This window comes from Canis lupus, chromosome 24 (genome assembly GCF_048164855.1).
Source record: "Canis lupus baileyi chromosome 24, mCanLup2.hap1, whole genome shotgun sequence".
Lineage (NCBI taxonomy): Eukaryota > Metazoa > Chordata > Mammalia > Carnivora > Canidae > Canis > Canis lupus.
Genome location: NC_132861.1, coordinates 19,847,182 through 19,866,142, shown reverse-complemented (window position 1 = coordinate 19,866,142; position 18,961 = coordinate 19,847,182). Strand labels below are relative to the sequence as shown.

The window sequence follows — 18,961 nt, the reverse complement described above, 5'->3', positions numbered from 1 at the left end:
GCCTGGATGTTGATGGCTGCTGACTAGTCAGGTGGTGGATGCTGAAGGTTGGGGTGTCTGTGGCAATTTCTTAAAATAAGACAATGTTGAAGTTTGTCACATCAATAGCCTTTTCCTTCCATGAATAAATTCTCTGTAGCGTGTGATACTATTTGATAGCATTTTACCCATGGGTGGAGTCAGTCCTCTTAAACTCTGTTACTGCCTTACCAACTAAACTTATGTAATATTTTAAATCCTTTGTTGTAATTTCTTTTTTTTTAGATTTTATTTATTTATTCATGAGAGACATACAGAGAGAGGCAGAGACATAGGCAAAGGGAGAAGCAGGCTCCCTGTGGGGAGCTAGGTGTGGGACTCGATCCCAGAACCCCAGGATCATGCCCTGAGCCAACGGCAGATGGTCAACCACTGAGCCACCCGGGCACCCCCTTTGTTGTCATTTCAACAGTCTTCATAGCATCTATACCAGCAGTAAATTCCGTCTCAAGAAACCACTTTCTTTGCTCATCCATGAGAAGTAACTCAATATCTGTTCAAGTTTTACCATGAATTTGCAGCAATTCAGTCAGATTTTCAGACCCGACTTCTTTTTTTTTTTCCAACTTCTAATTCTAGTTCTATTGCTGTTTCCACCACATCAGCCTTACTTCTTCCACAGAAGTCTTCAAACTCTGAACCCAGAGTCATCCATGAGGTTTGGAATCAACTTCTGAACTCCTGTTAATTGTGATAGTTTGACCTCATCTCATGAATCACAAATGTTCTTAATGGCATTTTGAATGGTGCATCTTTTCCAGAAAGTTTTCAATTTACTTTGTCCAGATTCATCAGAGGAATGCCTATCTATGGCAGCTATGGCCTTATCAAAGGTACTTCTGAAGTAAGACTTGAAAATCAAAATTAGGGGTGCCTGAGTGGCTCAGTCTACTGAACATCTGCCATCATCTTGGATCATAATCCCAGAATCCTGGGATTGAGCCCCACATTGAGCTCTTTGCTCAGTGGGGAGCCTGCTTCTCCCTCTCCTTCTGCCTGCTGCTTCCCCTGCTTGTGCACTTTCTCTCTCGGTCAAATAAACAAAAATAAATAAAATCTTTTGAAAAGAAAGTTGAAATTACTCCTTGGTCCATGGAATCCGCAGAATAGATGTTGAAAATCAAAATTACTTCTTGACTCATGGGCTACAGGATGGATGTTGTGTCAGCAGGCATGAAGAAGACTACATTGATCTTATTGTACATCTCCATTAGAGCTCTTAGATGACCAAGTGCATTGTTAGTGGGTAGTAATATTTTTGAAAGAAATCTTTTTTGTTTTTAAGCCATAGGTCTCAATAGTTGGCTTAAAATATTCAGTAAACCACATTGTAAATAGATATGATGTCATCCAGGTTTTGTTGTTCCATCTATAGAACACAGGCAGAATAGATTTAGCATAATTCTTGTTTTTATTGGTATTTAAAAAAATTTAGGGGGATCCCTGGGTGGCTCAGCGGTTTAGCACCTGCCTTCGGCCCAGAGTGTGGTCCTGGAGTCCTCGGATCGAGTCCCCCGTCAGGCTCCCTGCATAGAGCCTGCTTCTCCCTCTGCCTGTATCTCTGCCTCTCTCTCTCTCTCCCTCTCTCATGAATAAATAAATTTTTAAAAATCTTTAAATTTTTTTAAATTTAAATTCACTTTGCCAACATATAGTATAACACCCAGTGCTCATCCCATCGAGTGCCCTCCTTAGTGCCGTCACCCAGTCACCCCATCCCCCCATCATCCTCCCCTTTTGCAACTCTTTGTTTGTTTCCCACAGTTAGGAGTCTCTCATGGTTTCTCTTCCTCTCTAATTTTTCTCCACTTAGTTTCCCTCCTTTTCCTTTTCCTGTCAAAGATGTTCATCGTGGCAATGTGGCTGGTGACAACAAAAATGACCCACCAATAGAAGCAGCTGGCTTCACGGCCTGGATCCTGAACCATCCAGGCCAAACCAGTGCTGGATATGCACCTGTGCTGGATTGTCACACAGCTCACATTGCTTGCAAGTTTGCTGAGATGAAGGAGAAGATAGATCGTCGTACTGGATAAAAGCTGGAAGATGGTCCCAAGTTCTTGAAATCTGGGGATGCTGCCATTGTTGATATGGCTCCTGGCAAACCTATGTGTTCAGAGCTTCTCTGACTATCCTCCTTTGGGCCGTTTGCTATTCGCTGTGGGCGTCATCAATGCAGTGGACAAGAAGGCAGCTGGAGCTGGCAAAGTCACCAAGTCTGCCCAGAAAGCTCAGAATGCTAAATGAATATTATCCCCAATACCTACCACCCCAGTCTTTTTTTTTTTTTTTTAATTTTATTTATTCATGAGAGACAGAGAGAGGCAGAGACACAGGCAGAGGGAGAAATAGGCTCCATGCAGGGAGCCCAACATGGGACTCCATCCTGGGTCTCCAGCATCATGCCCTGGGCTAAAGGCGGCGCTAACTGCTAAGCCACCGGGGCTGCCCCCTACCACCCCAGTCTTTTATTATTATTATTATTATTATTATTATTATTATTATTATTATTATTTATGATAGACAGAGAGAGAGAGAGAGGCAGAGACATAGGAGGAGGGAGAAGCAGGCTCCATGCTGGGAGCCTGACGCGGGATTCAATCCGGGGACCCCAGGATCGTGCCCTGGGCCAAAGGCAGGCGTCAAACCGCTGAGCCACCCAGGGATTCCACCCCCTCCCCCGCTCACCACCACCCCAGTCTTAATCAGCAGTGGAAGAACTGCCTCAGATGTTCTGTGTCAATTAGCCATTTAAGTTTAATAGTAAAAGACTAATTAATTATAACAATGCATCGTAAAACCTACAGAAGGAAAGGAGAATGTTCTGTGGACCTTTTTTTTTTTTCTGTGTGTGTGTGGCAGTTTTAAGTTATTAGCTTTTAAAATCAGTACTTTTTAATGGAAATGACCAAAAATCTGTCACAGAATTTGGAGACCCATTAAAACAAAAGTTTAATGAGAAAATGGGAAGCCCGGTGGCTTAGCAGTTTAGCGCCACCTTCAGTCCAGGGCCTGATCCTGGAGACCTGGGATGGAGTTCGCGTTGGGCTCCCTGCAGGGAGCCTGCTTCTCCCTCTGCCTGTGTCTCCTCTGTCTCTCTCTCTCTCTCTCTCTCTCTCTCTCTATCTCTATCTATCTCTATCTCTATATCTCTCCTGAATAAATAAATAAAATCTTAAAAAAAGTTTAATAAGAAAAAAAACCTCCATGACCACAATTTTTGATAACATAGGTGAAATGAACTAATTCCTCAAAAGACACAATTTGCCAAAATCATATAAGATAAATAGGCAATTTGAATAGTGTAAAAAACCAAGAAACCTAATAATAACCTGCATAACCTAATCCCTAAAATCTGTAAATGTTTCCTATATGGCAGAGATTTGCAAATGTGATTACATCAAAGACATTGAAAAAGGGACAGTATGTGATTATCAGTGTGGGCCCTAAATGCATTCACATGTATCCTTATTAAGAGTGATCTTTTTTTTTAAGATTTTATTTATTTATTCATGAGACACACAGAGAAAGAGAAAAAGAGAAATCTAATATTAAAGATTTTATTTTAATAATATTATTAATTATTTTAATAATATTTATATATTATATAAATATTATAATATTTATAATAATATTTATAATAATATTTATAATAATATTATAATATATTATATATTATATAATATTAATAATTATATAATATTTATTTTAATAATAATATTAATTATTGATATTTTAACATCACACAGGCAGAGGGAGAAGAGGTTCCATGCAGGGAGCCCAATGTGGGACTCAACCCCGGGTCTCCAAGATCAGGCAGGCCCTGGGCTGAAGGCAGAGCTAAACCACTCAGCCACCCGGGCTACCGAAAGAAGGATCTTTATAATATGATTTGACACACAGAGGAGAGGAAAGTAATGTGACCATAGAGAGGTAAATATTAGAATGATATCACTACAAATTAAGACATGTCATATTCATCAGAAGCTGGAAATGGTAAGGACTATATTTTTTACTTGAGCCTCCAGAGGAAGCACAGCCCTGATAACACCTTGCTTTGGCCAGTTAACCTGATTTTGGACTTATGTCCTAAATAACAATGAAAGAATTAATTTTCTTCTTCTTCTTCTTCTTCTTCTTCTTCTTCTTCTTCTTCTTCTTCTTCTTCTTCTTCTTCTTCTTCTTCTTCTTTTTCTTCTTCTTCTCCTTCTCCTTCTCCTTCTCCTTCTCCTTCTCCTTCTCCTTCTCCTCCTCCTCTTCCTCCTCCTCGTTCTTGTTCTTCTTCTTCTTCGTCGTCTTCTTCTTCTTCTTCTTCTTCTTCTTCTTCTTCTTCTTCTTCTCCTTCTTCTTCTCCTTCTTCTTCTTTTTCTTCTTCTTTTAAAGGCAGTGTTATTCCCCGGTTTCTGTGGCTAGAAACTATAGGTATGGCTTAGTTGGGTCCTCTGCTTCAGAGTCTCCCAAGGCTGCAATTAAGTTACTGGCCAAGCTGAATTCTCACCTGTAGTGTTGACTGGGGAATCATTCAGGTGTTTACAGAATTCATTTCCTTGAGGCCATCTGACTGAGTGCCCCAGATTTTTGATGGCTGTCAGGTAGAAGTCCGACTGAAAATCCTAGATGTTGCCCACAGTTCCTCGCCATGTGGACTTCCTCAAAATGGCTACTTACTTCATTGAGCCAGCAAAGAGTACCTGTCTCCAATCTGCAGAGAGGGATCCATACATAATGCAACCTAATTAAAAGAGTAACATCCCATCCTCTTTGCTGTATCTTTGCTTTGTTCTCTATACCTAAGAGCCTGTTTCTTTGGTTTGTCTCTTTTTTCGTTGGGCATTTGTTTCTTAAAATATGCATATAAGTGAAATCATATGGTATTTCTCTAATTTCACTTAGCATTGTATCCCCTAGTTCCATCCATGTTGAGACATATATCTATATATCTATATATATGTATCTTTTTTTGTCCTTTCATCCATCAATAGACACTTGAGTTGCTTCCATAATTTGGATGTTATAAATAATGCTGCAATAAACATAGGGATTCATATATCTTTTTGAATTAATGTTTTTGTATTCCTTCTGTAAATACTTAGTGGAATTTCTGGATCATATGGTAATTCTATTTTTAGTGTAAGTTTTATTTTAATTCCAGTTAGATAATATATAGTGTTGTATTAGTTTCAGGTGTATGATATTGTAATTCAGCATTTCCACACATCACCTTGTGCTCATTTTGACTATTTTTAGTTTCTTCAGGAGCCTACATACTGTTTTCCAGAGTGGCTGTACCAGTTTGCATTCCCAAAAACAGTGCACAAGAGTTCCTTTTTCTCCACATACTCGCCAATACTTGTTGTTTCTTGTGTTTTTTATTTTGGCTATTCTGACAAGTGTGAGGTGATATCTCATTGCAACTTTGATTTGCATTTCCTTGATGATGAGTGCACCTTTTCATGTGTCTGTGGCCATCTGGATGTCTTTGATAATTCATTTATATTTATGAAAGAGGATACCCTTGTAATTTAATACATGCTGAAGCATTTAAGGACAAAACAACATTATGTCTGCATCTGACTCCAATCATTCTGGAAAAAAACAAACATGTGCATATATGGTGAGAAAAGCAACAAAGCAGATGTTGCAAAATGTTAGCAATGAATCTGAGTATAAGAGTATGCAGGACATTTTTGTACAGATACAACTCTTTATAAGTATGAAATTATTTCAAAATAAAAAACATTATCTTAAAAATATCGGAAACTGTTACTTTTTGGAGACTTTTGGTTATTGATTTAATTTCTTTAAAAGTTTTAAAAATATTCCTATTTTTGGGGGGCAGCCCGGGTGGCTCAGCAGTTTAGCGCCTGCCTTCAGCCCAGGGTCTGATCCTGGAGACCCAGGATCGAGTCCCACGTCGGGCTCCCTGCATGGAGCCTGCTTCTCCCTCTGCCTGTGTCTCTGCCTCTCTTTCTCTCTCGTCTCTCATGAATAAATAAATAAAATCTTTAAAAATAAATAAATAAATAAAAATAAAAATATTCCTATTTTCAGGGTACAACAGGATTTTAAGTTCAAGCCCCATATTAGATATAGGGATTACTTAAAAATAAAAAAAATTAGATTTATTTACTTAATTTTGGAGGGAGAGAGACAGAATGAGCAAGGACTTGAGCAGGGGGAGGGACAGAGGGAGAGAGAGAGAATCTCCAGCAGATCCCCCACTGAGCTTGATCTCACAACCCTAAAATCAGGACCTGAGCTGAAATCAAGAGTCAGATACTTAATTAGTCAATTAAGTACTCAGCTACCCAGGCACCCCTTAAAAATAAAATCTTAAAAACATATTCTTATTTCTTCTTGGATTTATTTTATTTAAAAGATTTTATTTATTTATGAGAGACACAGAAAGAGACAGGCAGAGACATAGGCAGAGGGAGAAGGAGGCTCCATGCAGGGAGCCCGATGTGGGACTCGAGCCTGGGACTCCTGGGGAAGAAATAGAGACTCTAGGTATTATTCTGGCTACTGGAAAGGGGCTCATGGGCATTATGTGATTGATCACTAATAAAAACTATGGACATCAAAAACTTGATGAGCTTCCTTGATTGGCAATACTTTGTGCCTGGGAAAGACAACACTATCCATGTTTCTTCATGGAGAAAACAACCAGATATGTGTTTGGACCCTCCCCAGACTCTGCTTAATATATCTCTTCCCTTGGTAGCTTTGAACCTACATCCTTTCCCCATAATAAACTGTGAATGTAATAACTTTCTGTGAATTCTATGAATCGTTCAGCAAGTTACTAAAACTTGAGGGTGCGTTTGGGAACCCCCTGAACTCATAATTGTTGTCAGAGGTGAGGACAATTCTTGTGGGAACTGTTTCCTCAGACCTTGCAGTTTGGCCTTTTCCTTACAACAGGAGATTGGAATAACAAGGGATTGGCTAGTAAGAAGTGAAGAGAATGCTAGAAAAAACAGGAATGTCAGATATAAGGGACAGCAACTACGTTTACGACTAAGATAGAGTGCCCATGGAAGACATCCCTACCCACCCTCACCTTGCCAGGGTAAAATTCAGACTTTATTGAGTGGGCCATGACCATAACTCACAAAATGGCAGAGAATGCACTATGGTGATGCACCACCAGTGGAACTTTCTGGAAATCTGTCCACTGGAACTTAACTAGAATTCCTAGTGTTGTGGCAATGCAACTTACAAAAATCCCCCCTCTATACTTGCTGAAATTCACTCTGCCAGTCGGGTGCTACTGGTCACCATTTACTGCAGGCACTAGGCCACGTAGAAGTTGCAAACACTGTGGGAGCTTGCTTCTGGAGAAGCCACACATGTTGCAGGAAACAGGCTCTGGAAGCACTATAGAAGCTTGGTGAGCAAACAATTGGACCAGATGCAAAACTGTTTCCTCTTGTAATGAACTCCTCAGCACTATCTATTGACCCATTTAACATTATGCCAGTTGGAGAAGGAAAAACAAAGTACCCAAATCCATTTCATGGAGTAGGCAAAGGGTGAATGTGAAGCTGACAAGCAATAAATTGATTACTAAACTAGGTGATGTCAGGTTGGTTCACCCATTATAAAAGTTTCCATCCACATTTACCTTATGGCTTTATGATCCATTGATGCCAAATTGCCTAGGTCCTTTGTTAAAAGGTTACCTTAATTTTAACTTTCTTCAGACTAATCATGATTCTTACTATTATTTTATTTATGCTGTACACAGTTATTATATTTTCCAAAATATATACACATATTCTTTTTTTTTTTTTTTTTTTTGCCATTGCTTCCCGAATACCACTCTTTGGTTTCCATTTAAAATTCTGCTGATTGGGGTGCCTGGGGACTCAGTGGAGCATATGACCCTTGATCTTGGAGTTGTAAGTCCAAGCTCCACATTGGGTGTAGAGATTACTTAAGAAAATGAAATCTTTTTAAAAAACTCCTGCTTATTGGAGTGTCTCATTTATTAGTTCTTTCAGTGAGGGTCTGTGAAAAGTAAACCCCCTCAATCTCTGCCATAAAAAGTGTTTATTTGCTTTCATTCTTGAAGGATCATTTAAGTAAGCAGGTATAGAATTCTAAATTGACAGTTATTTTCCCCAGCACATCAACTATGCTATTGAATCATATTCAGATACCGATTGAATCTAATGAGAAGTTTATAATTTTTTTTTAAGATTTTATTTATTTATTCATGACAGACAGAGAGAGAGAGGCAGAGACACAGGCAGAGGGAGAAGCAGGCTCCATGCAGGGAGCCCAACACGGGACCGATCCCGAGTCCCCAGGATCACACCCTGGGCTGAAGGCGACGCTAAACCACTGAGCTACTGGGGCTTCCCCTAATTATTCTAATTTGATTTTTTTGTATAAACATTTTAATTTCTCTCAAGGTTTTTTTTCTTTGTCTTAAATGTTCTGCCATTTACCCCAGATTGTCTAGACAAGGATTTGTTTTTAATTATCTTGCTCAGAATTAAGTATGCTTTTTCATTCTGGAGATGCATATCTTTCTTTAATACCGGAAATTCCTCAACTGTTTTTTTAAAAATATTGCCTCACCCCAATTCTAATATTTCCCTTTGGAACTCCTGATGGACACATCTTTCAATTAGCAATAATCGCGCCTCAGATAAACCTCATTGGCTACGATACTGCCACTGTGCAAGGCTGATGGACACATTTTAAAATTATTTTTTTCTTTCTTTTTTTCTATTTGTGGTAAAATACATACAATATAAAACTTATCATTTTTAACTGTATAGTTCAGAGGCATTCAATACATTCACATTGCTGTACAACCATCACTACCATCTATTCTCATATTTCATCTTGTAAAACTGAAATTCCATACCCATTAAACAATAACCCGTATTTCCCCTTCCCGCAGCTCCTGGCAACCACCATTCTACTGTCTATCTTTATGATTTTGACATGTAAGTGGAATTATACCATATTTGTCTTCTCGTGACTGGCTTATTTTACCTAGCATAATGTCCTCAAGGTTCATCCATGCTTTTTTTTTTTTCCCTACACTTTTTTTTCTAACCTATTTTCTCTGGAAAAATGGAGAAAGAATGGTTTCTTTAACAAGTGTTTCTGGGACAACTGGATATTTAAATGGAAAAAAAAAAGAAATTCGTACATTTTTACAAGTGATTTACATATAAAAATTAACTCACAATGGATTAATGACCTAAATAAAAGAGTGAAAACTATAAAACTTTTAGATAAAAACACAGGTCATATCTTCATGACCTCAGATTTTCCAGTGGTTTCTTAGATACAATACCAAAATCTGAACAATGAAATTATAATCTGAGGAACCCTTGGCTGGCTCAGTTGGAAGAACTTTCAACTCTTGATCTCAGGGTCATGAGTTTGAGTCCCATGTTGGATGTAGAGATTACTTAAATAAATAAATAAATAAATAAATAAATAAATAAATAAATAACTTAAATAAACAAACATTTTTTAAAAGATTACAATTTACACTTCTTCAAAATTAAAAATGTGTATCAAAAGGAGTTATTGAGAAAGTATAAAGACAACCTATCATAAGGGAGAAAATATTGGCAAATTGCATATCTAAGAAGGTCTATTATTTATAATATACGAAGAACTCTTACAACTCAACAAGTAAAAGGACCTTGTATCCAGTACTTTTTCCAAGAAATATCATGATGACCTAATGGTCCTAAATACATTAAATGTGTTTCAGTCTAACGGGATTATTTTATTTATTGCTCATATTGCCTTATCTTTGTCAAGTGAAAGCCTCTTCAATTTGACTTTCAAGTAATTTAAACATAACTCCAATAGTGTTGGATTGTGTCCTCACTGGCTTGAGAGTCACAAGACATTGTACATTTCCTGCCCAAGCCTGAAATCAGTTTTCTAGTCCTCTCTCTTCAATAGACAGAGCTAGGAAATCTGTATCTCTATCTATCCTCCCACGCCTGCAAACATGAAGTATTTCATGAGTTCAAACTGATACTATCAATTCAAGTTTAGGACTAAAGGTATTTCAGGAAACTATCCTATTTTAGATCTGTGTTTTTTTTTCTCTCACAGGGAAAATATTTATTCTCAAGGACATTAGGAGTAATATAATTAGAACATAATGTAATACTTCATATGCTATAGCCGATATTATGCATAAAGTAGACTCAAAAAATAGCAACATAATTACTGAAAGTAATTTTTTTAAATGTGTTTGCCTGTTTTCCTTTATCCATTGTTTCTACATTTGTTGTATCTGATTTTTAGCGCATATATTCATGAAATACTATACTCTCTTCCTTAATGCCAAAAATATATTTAGTTCTACATTAAATTCAATCCTCAAAAAAAAAAAATTCAATCCTCACCATTCTCTTTATGTTAATTAATGTCATTCCAGCCATTATGGTTGTCCAAAGATCATTCTCTAGTAGATTTGGAAGTAAGAGTTCATCACTTCTTGGCCTTTTGGCTAGATCGAGTGGAAGAAAGGGTTCATAGCAACAATATTCTCTGAGTTTTTCCCTGCAAGTTTTTGATCATTTCTCTACATCCTTTATGTTTGAAAATTAAGTTTGCTGGTTATGAGATGACTGGCTCACATTCTTCTCTGTGATTATCTTAAATATATGTCTATTGGCATAAGGTATTGCTATCAAGAATGCCTGGTGACAATAAATTTTCTTTTATCACTTGTACTTGGGGTCTCCAAAGAATATTTTCTTTTTCTTAAAGAGTCTAATAAATTTTTTTAAAGTAGGGTCCACAATCAACGTGGGGCTTGAACTCACAACCCCAAGATCAAGAGTTAGTTGCATGCTTTACTGACAGAGCCAGCCAGGTGCCCCTAAAGTCTAATAATTTTTAAAAATATGTTTCAGTGTTTGTCATCCAGGGTCAATTTTCCCAGATTTGTGCACTGAGTGGCTCGTCAATTGAACATCCAACTCTTCATTTTGGCTCAGGTCATGATCTCAGGGCCATGGGATTGAGCCCCACATCTGGCTCTGTGCTCACAAGGAGTCTGATGGAGATTATCTCCTACTCCCTCTGCTCCTCCTCCTGGTCAGTCTCTCTCTCTCTCTAAAATAAATAAAATACTTAAAATTTTTTTTTGAAATATATTTAAAAATATTTATTCTTTTTACTTACTTTGTTTCTTTGATGACTCTTATGAGATATATATTAAAATGTAATTATACTATACATTATATATGATTATGTTATATATTTCATTATTTTATAAAATCTATATATTATTTTACTGTGGCCTTATATTTATATATGTATAAAATCTTCATTGCTTGTCTTTTACATTTGTACTTTCTCTCTCTTTTTTTTTTTTTTTTGTACTTTCTCTTGAATATTTTTCATCTCTTTCTTCATTTCTGTTTGATTTTCCTCCTTTTTCTCTTAGGACATTTTACAGTGTTTATTCACTTTTGTGTTTCTTTTAGTTTTTTTCTTTGTTCCTGAAGTGATTCTTTTCTGAATTCTGTTACCTCATTTCTGTTTTTTTCTGGTTCTTATGTTGTTCTTTCAATTTTCTATAATTTCTAATGTCTTTTAACTAGTTTTGAAGTATTAGGGTGTTGTTTCCATCTGTTTTACAAGCATACGTTCCTGATGTCTTTTTATGTTCCTTTGGGAACTTCTCTGGTTTCTTAATCTTTATTTTAACAAAGTACATTAACATTGCATAAGATTTAACATGGATCTGCTTCTATTATTTATTTTTACTTTAAATCGGTTTCCAAAAAAATAAAATAAAATAAAATAAAATAAAATAAAATAAAATAAATCGGTTTCCTAGACTTTAAGAAGAGGTAAAATTTAATTTTATTTTGCTAATTTTACAGCTCTATAGTGCCATCTTCTGTTGTTTTTTTTTAATTATTATTTTTAAAGATTTTATCTATCCATCCATGAGAAGACACAGAGAGGCAGAGACATAGGCAGAGGGAGAAACAGGTTCTCTGCACGGAGCTGGATGCAGGACTAGATCTCTGAACTCTGGGATCACGCCCTGAGCCAAAGGCAGATGCTCAACTGCTGAGCTACCCAGGTGACCCTCTTGTTTTTATGAAAAGTCACAATATATGGCAGTTTGCTTTCTGAGATATTCTGATCCTGTCTCTGCTCTCTACTTTGTTTTATCTGTATCCTCTTTTTCCTTTGTGTTCTTTGCCCATCTACTGCTTAAATCTTAACACTCCCATGAAGAGAGATTTTGCTGAGAGTTTGAGAGTTATTTTTGAGAGTTATTTTTGAGAGTTTATGAGACCATCTTTCTCATTACCTTTTTATCTTTCTGAAGACACCTTGTGCAATATGCTGGAGTTTCAGATTTTATTCTCAAATTTACTCACGGAAGTTTCCCAATGAATGTCACTTAGTAATTGAGGATTTTAGTTCTCTCTGGTGCTCTGTTTCTTCCCTGTTTCCTCTTGCACAGATACTGATACCATTTATCTCTAGCAGTTTTTGGTGGTTTGTTGCTATCTGTTTATGTTTTGAAGCCATGGAATTGCTACATTACTTAATTTTTTTAAAAAAAATCTTATTTATTCATGAGAGACAGAGAGAGAGACAGAGAGAGAGAGAGAGAGAGGCGCAGAGACACAGGCAGAGGGAGAAGCAGGCTTCATGCAGGGAGCCTGATGTGGGACGTGATCCCGGGACTCCAGGATCATGTCCTGGACTGAAGGCAAGCGCTAAGCCACTGAGCCACCCAGGGATCCCTGCATTACTTAATTTTATTGTAGATGTTATTCAAGGATTCTTTTTTTTTTTTTCATTCTAGTTCTGTGTGGGCTTTTTCTTTTTCAATAGAGCACATAAGCTTTATTTTTATTTTTTAAAAGATTTTATTGATTTATTTGAGAGAGATAGAGATAGAGAGCACATAGCAGGGGGCAGGGGCAGAGGGAGAGGGAGAAGAAGACCCCCTGCTGAGCAGGGAGCCTGATGTAAGATTCCATCCCAGGACCCTAGGATCACCACCTGAGCAAAGGCAGACACTCAACCGCTGAGCCACCCAGGCATCCCAAAGATACGATTTTTGATTTTGCTTTTTATATTCAAGGTTTGAGCAGTCTTTGTCATTAAATCCTTGGCATGCAATATACTTGTCATCTTTTCATAAAATGTCAACAGCTATCAACAGGATATCAGTATTTTCAATCCTATTAGGATTGTTTTGACCCAAGTAGATTAGAATATGCCAAGGAGTATACTTAAAACTGTTAAAATATATTAAAAGGGCATGGCAATAGCATTTAAATTAGAATATCTATTTCCTTTGGTTTAGATATCTATGTTTTGTTTTCATTATCCCAAATAATAGCCAGTTAGCAATAACTCTCAGGTTTTTTTCCCCCCACAGTCCCTAGTAACCTCTATTCTACTAGGTGTCTGTAAATTTGCCTATTGTAGATAGCTCATTTAAGTGAATTCATAAAATACTTGTCCTTTTTTGTGTCTGGCTTAGTCCACTTAGCGTATTTTCAAGGTTCATCCATGCTGTAGCATGTGTAAGGACTTCATTCCTTTTTGTAACTGAATCATATCTCATCATTTTGTTTATTCATTTCTCTGTTGATGAATATTAGGGTGGTTTCTATCTTTTGGCATTTGTGAATAACTCTGCTATTAGCATAGGTGTACAAGTATATGTTTGAATCCTGTTTTCAGTTCCTTTGGATTATACAGAAGAAGGGCATGACTGGGCCATGTGGTGATTCTATATTTAGCTTTTGGAGGAACCCCCATTTTAAAAAAATAGACCTTACTTTTTGGAGCAATTTTAGGTTCACAGCAAAATTGCATGGAACTATAAGTATTTCTCATATGCTCACTGCCCCAACATGCACACACACACACACACATACATTCTTCAGCACTATCAACAACATGAACCAAAGTGGAATATTTGTTACAAACCTATGTTGTTGATACATCCTCATCACGCAAAGTCTGCAATTTATCCCCTTAGGGTTTACTTTTGGTGTTGCACATTCTATGGGTTTTGATATATGTATAAAGATAGACATATATATACCATTATAGTATCACACAGAATAGTGGCACCCTCTAAAAATCTTCGTATTTATCTCTCCCAACCCCTGGTAACTACTTTTTTACTTTTTCTATCTTTGTGGTTTTGTCTTTTCCAAAATGTCATATAGTTGGAATCATAAAACATGTAATTTTCCAGATTCTTTTTTTTCATTTAGCAATATACACTTAAGACTACTCTGTCTTAAAAAAAAAAAAAAAAAAAAGACTACTCTGTCTTTTCATGGCTTAATGGCTCATTTGTTTTTAGCACTGAATAACATTCCATAGTCTCAATGTAGCATCGTTTATTTATCATCTACGGAGGGATAAGTTTCTATGTTTTAGCAATTATGAATAAAGCTGCTATAAACATAGATGTGTAGGTTTTGTGTGGATATCAGTTTTCATCGCATTTGGGTGAATACCAAGGAGGGTGACTTTTGGGTTCTATGATAAGAGTATATTTAGTTCTGATGCACCTGGCTGGCTCAGTCAGCAGAAAGTGTGACTCTTGATCTTTAGATTGTGAGTTCAAGCTTAATATTGAATGTAGAGGTTACTTAAAAATACAATCTTAAACAAAACAAAACAGTATATTTAATTCTGTAAGAAACTGCTGCCAGAAACTGAAAGTTTGTGTCCCCTAAAAATTCTTGTCGAACTCTCAAACCCCAATGCAATAAAATTAGGAAATAGTGCCTTTGGAAGTTGAAGTACTCTTAAATGGGATTAATGTCCTTATATAAGAGACCTAAGAGAGCTCCCTCACCTCTTCTGTTGAATAAGGACACCGTGAGAAGATTCCTGGCTGTGAATCAGGAAGGGCCCTCACCAGACAACATACATACCCACACCTTGATCCTGGATTTCTCAGCCTCAAGGACTGTGAGGAATAATTTCTGTGTTTACAAGCCACTCAGTCTATTTTATTCTGTTGTACAGCCTAAAAAAGACTAAGATAATTGCCAAACTGTCTTCCCAAGTTGCTGTACCATTTTGCATTCCTATAAGCAATGAATAAGAACTCCTGCTGCTTCACATCCTCACCAGCATTTTGTGTTGTGTTTTGAATTTTGACCATTCTAATAGATCTCATTGTTGTTTTAATTTGCAATTCCCATTATATGCAAATATAATTTGCATATAATGAGATGATGGTGAGCACCTTTTCAAATGCTTAATTGACATCTGTATATTTTCTTCAGTAGATATTTTTACAGGGTTTTGCCCATTTTTAAATTGTTTTTTTTATTTTTTAATTTAGTTTTAAGAGTTTTTTGTATATTTTGGATAACAGTCCTATGTGGATGTATGTCTTTTGCAAATATTTATTCCAAGTCTGTCTTATCTTCTCATTCTCTTGAGTATCCTGTGTGGTTTTATGGGGGATATAGATAGAATAAAAAAGTATATCACTATTACCACCAGTTTTCCAAAAGTCCTTCTAAAGTTTTCTTAAAGTTAATTTTTACTTACACATTAAATATATGAATAAATTCTCTTTGTAAAGAAAACGTTTAATACAAAAAGATAAAATGGCTTTGATACCTCTCTAACCCTTATCCTATATTTATGTATTTTCTTCTATAATACCAAATTGTTTCCTGTGTATTACATACATGGATATGTACCTATATGAAACATTTAGTACATATATGTTTCTTTTGGACATAACTGATAATTCAAACTTTGTAATATTCTGCACCTTGTTTTTATCTTTTAACAGTATATCTTCAAACTTTTTCCCCTGAGAGTAATGTAGATCTGCCCCATTCATCTAAAATCCCCAATATACCCACTTTTGTACATCACCACTATTGCCCTGCTAGGCAAAGCCACATTCATCTCTCACCCTGCTTCTACTCTTACTCCCTTACAAACAGTTTTCTACAAAACAGCCTAAATGATAAATAAATAGTATACTTTTAAAATCAGATTTTGTAATCTAAAGACTCAGAACAATGGATTTTCATTGCTATGAGTAAAATCTGAAGTTTCTTCAGTAGAATGCGAATACTCTGAAGGCAGGCACTTTTTATTTCTATTTTTTTATTATATTTTTTATTGTGGTAAATATATATAAGACTAACATTTTAATCATTTTTAAGTGCATACTTAAGTGGTATTAAGTATATCCACATTATCACTACATTATTATTGGATTGTACATCCACAACCATTATCACTATCTACCTCCAGAACTTCTTCTTTATCCCAGAGAGAGAAACAACACCTATCAAGCAATAACTCCTCATTCCCACCACCTCCAGCTCCTGGTAATCACTATTCTACTTTATGTCTATAAATTTAAAAGGCAAGAAGGTTTTTTTTTTTTTTTTTACAGGCTGACAAACATTTATAAACTATATTGAGAACTACTGCTATTTCAGGGCATAGTAGCCACAGCTGTGTGCTCCTGAACAGCTACCATCGGTAGTACAGTTTTTGTTTAGAATTTTGTACTTTTCAAACCAAGATAATACTGAAAAGTAGCACTTGAGACGTTCAACAGACTGAGCCACCCAGGCACCCAAACAAACTGATTCTTAAGTTTATATGGAAAGGCAAAAAGGTCCAAAATAGCCAACACAATACTGAAAGAGAACGAAGTTGAAATGATGCTACCTCACTTCAACATCTGCAAAGCCACAATAATCCAAACAATGTGGTATTAGCAAGAAAATAGAAAAAGAGATCAATGGAACAGAATATAGAACCCAGAAATTGACCTTCATGAATGGGGTGTCTGAATGGCTCAGTCAGTAGAGCTTATAACTCTTGGTCTTGGGTTGTAAATTTGAGCCCCTTGTTGAGTTTAGAAATCACTTAAAAATAAAATCTTAAAAAAAAGAAGAAACTGACCTTAATGAATATAAATCAACCAGCAAAGGCAGTGCAATGGAACAATACAAATGGTGCTGAAGCAACTGCGTATCCGTATACAAAAAATAAATAAATAAAAAGTTAAAAAGTTACACAAATACCTCATGCCCTTCATAAAAATGACTCAAAATGGATCACAGACCTAAGTGTAAAATGCAAAATTATAAAACTCCAAGAAGAAAACAGAGCAGAAAAACTAGATGACCTTAGGTACAGAGATGACATTTTAGATATAATACCAAAGGTACAGTCTAGGGAAGAAGTAATGGGTAAGACGAACTTCACTAAAATTAAAAACTTTTGCTCTAGGAGAGACAACATCAAGGAATGAGAAAAGTAAGCCACAGATTGGGAGAAAATATTTGCAAAAGGTTTACCTGATAAAAAAAAATGTTATCCAAAATAGACAAAGTATACTTAAAACACAACAATAAGAAAACACACAACCTGATTAACAAATAGGTCAAAGACCTTAAGAGAGGCTTCACCAAAGAAGATATATAGGTGGAAAATAACCATATGAAAAGATGTTCCATATTATGTCATCATGAACATGCAAATAAAATCAATGAGATATCACCACACCCCTATTAGAATGGCCAAAATCTGGGACATTGACAATACCAAATCTGGCAAGAATGCAGGGCAATAGGATCTTCCATTCATTGTTTTGGAAGACAGTTTGGCAGTTGCTTACAAAACTAAACATGCAGGGAGCCCGGGTGGCTCAGCAGTTTAGCGTCGCCTTCAGCCCAGGACGTGAACCTGGAGACCCAGGATTGAGTCCCACGTCAGGTTCCCTGCATGGAGCCTGCTTCTCCTGCTGCCTGTGCCTCTGTCTCTTTCTCTCTGTGTCTCTAATAAATAAATAAATCCCTGCATGGAGCCTGCTTCTCCCTCTGCCTGTGCCTATGTCTCTTTCTCTTTGTGTCTCTCATGAATAAATAAATAAAATCTTAAAAAAAAACAACTAAACATGCTTTTACCATAAGATTCAGCAATCACACTCTTTGATATTTACCCAAATGAGTTGAAAACATACATTCATATGAAAACCTGCATACAGATGTTTATAGTAGCTTCATTCATAATTGCCAAACTTGGAAACAACCAAGATGGCCTTTAGTAAGTGAGTGAATAAATAAACTTTGGTACATCCATACAATAGAATATTATTCAGTGCTAAAAATAAATGAGCTATAAAGCCAAGAAAGGACATAAAGGAAACTTAAAACATATTACAAAGTGAAAGAAGTCAATCTGAGACTACATATTATATGATTCCAACTATGTGACATTTTCAAAAAGGCAAAACTATGGAGACAGTAAAAAAGTGGTTGCCAGGGTTCAAGTAGGGGAGGGATGAATAGCCTGAGCACAAAGTTTGAGGGCAGTGAAAATATTCCATATGATCCTATAATTATACATTTTTCCAAACCATAGAATATGCAAACCAGGAGTGAACCCTAAGGTAAATTGTGGATCTGGGGTAATAATAATGTGTCAATATAGGTTCATCAATTGTAATAAATGTACCACGCTAGTGAGAGATGTTGATAGGGGATGATATGCATGTGAGGGGACAGAAAGTATATGGGAAATCTTTGTCCCTCCTAATTTAACTCTGATTCTAAAACTGTGAAAAAATAGAGATGTCTGGTTGGCTCAGTGGTTTAGTGCCTGCCTTGGCCCAGTGTGTAATCCTGGAGTCCCAGGATCAAGTCCTGCATCAGGCTTTCTGCATGGAGCCTGCTTCTCCCTCTGCCTGTGTCTCTGCCTCTCTCTCTCTCTCTCTCTGTGTCTCTCATGAATAAATAAATAAAATCTTAAAAAAAAAAAATTCAGATTCCTCTGGGTGGCCTGGGCTCCTGGGGTTCCTCCTTGCTTGAGAAGTAGTTTCAGTTTATATCACGGGGATATTATGCCCATAAAGTCTTTTAGCTCAGTTAAG

General features: G+C 36.5%; 1 protein-coding gene and 1 non-coding gene across 2 annotated transcripts in view; one reads left to right on the top strand and one right to left on the bottom strand.

The window, feature by feature from the left end:
* Positions 1-18,961, top strand: part of LOC140616578 (uncharacterized) — a 43,949-nt gene that overhangs the window by 13,973 nt on the left and 11,015 nt on the right. Inside the window, exon 4 of the mRNA XM_072797191.1 lies at positions 8,957-9,002. Coding sequence (XP_072653292.1) covers positions 8,957-9,002 — 46 coding nt within the window. The remainder of the gene's footprint in view (positions 1-8,956; positions 9,003-18,961) is intronic.
* LOC140616662 (U4 spliceosomal RNA) lies at positions 8,601-8,738 on the bottom strand. The gene has a single exon (XR_012017074.1). It is a non-coding gene; the product is annotated as a U4 spliceosomal RNA (small nuclear RNA).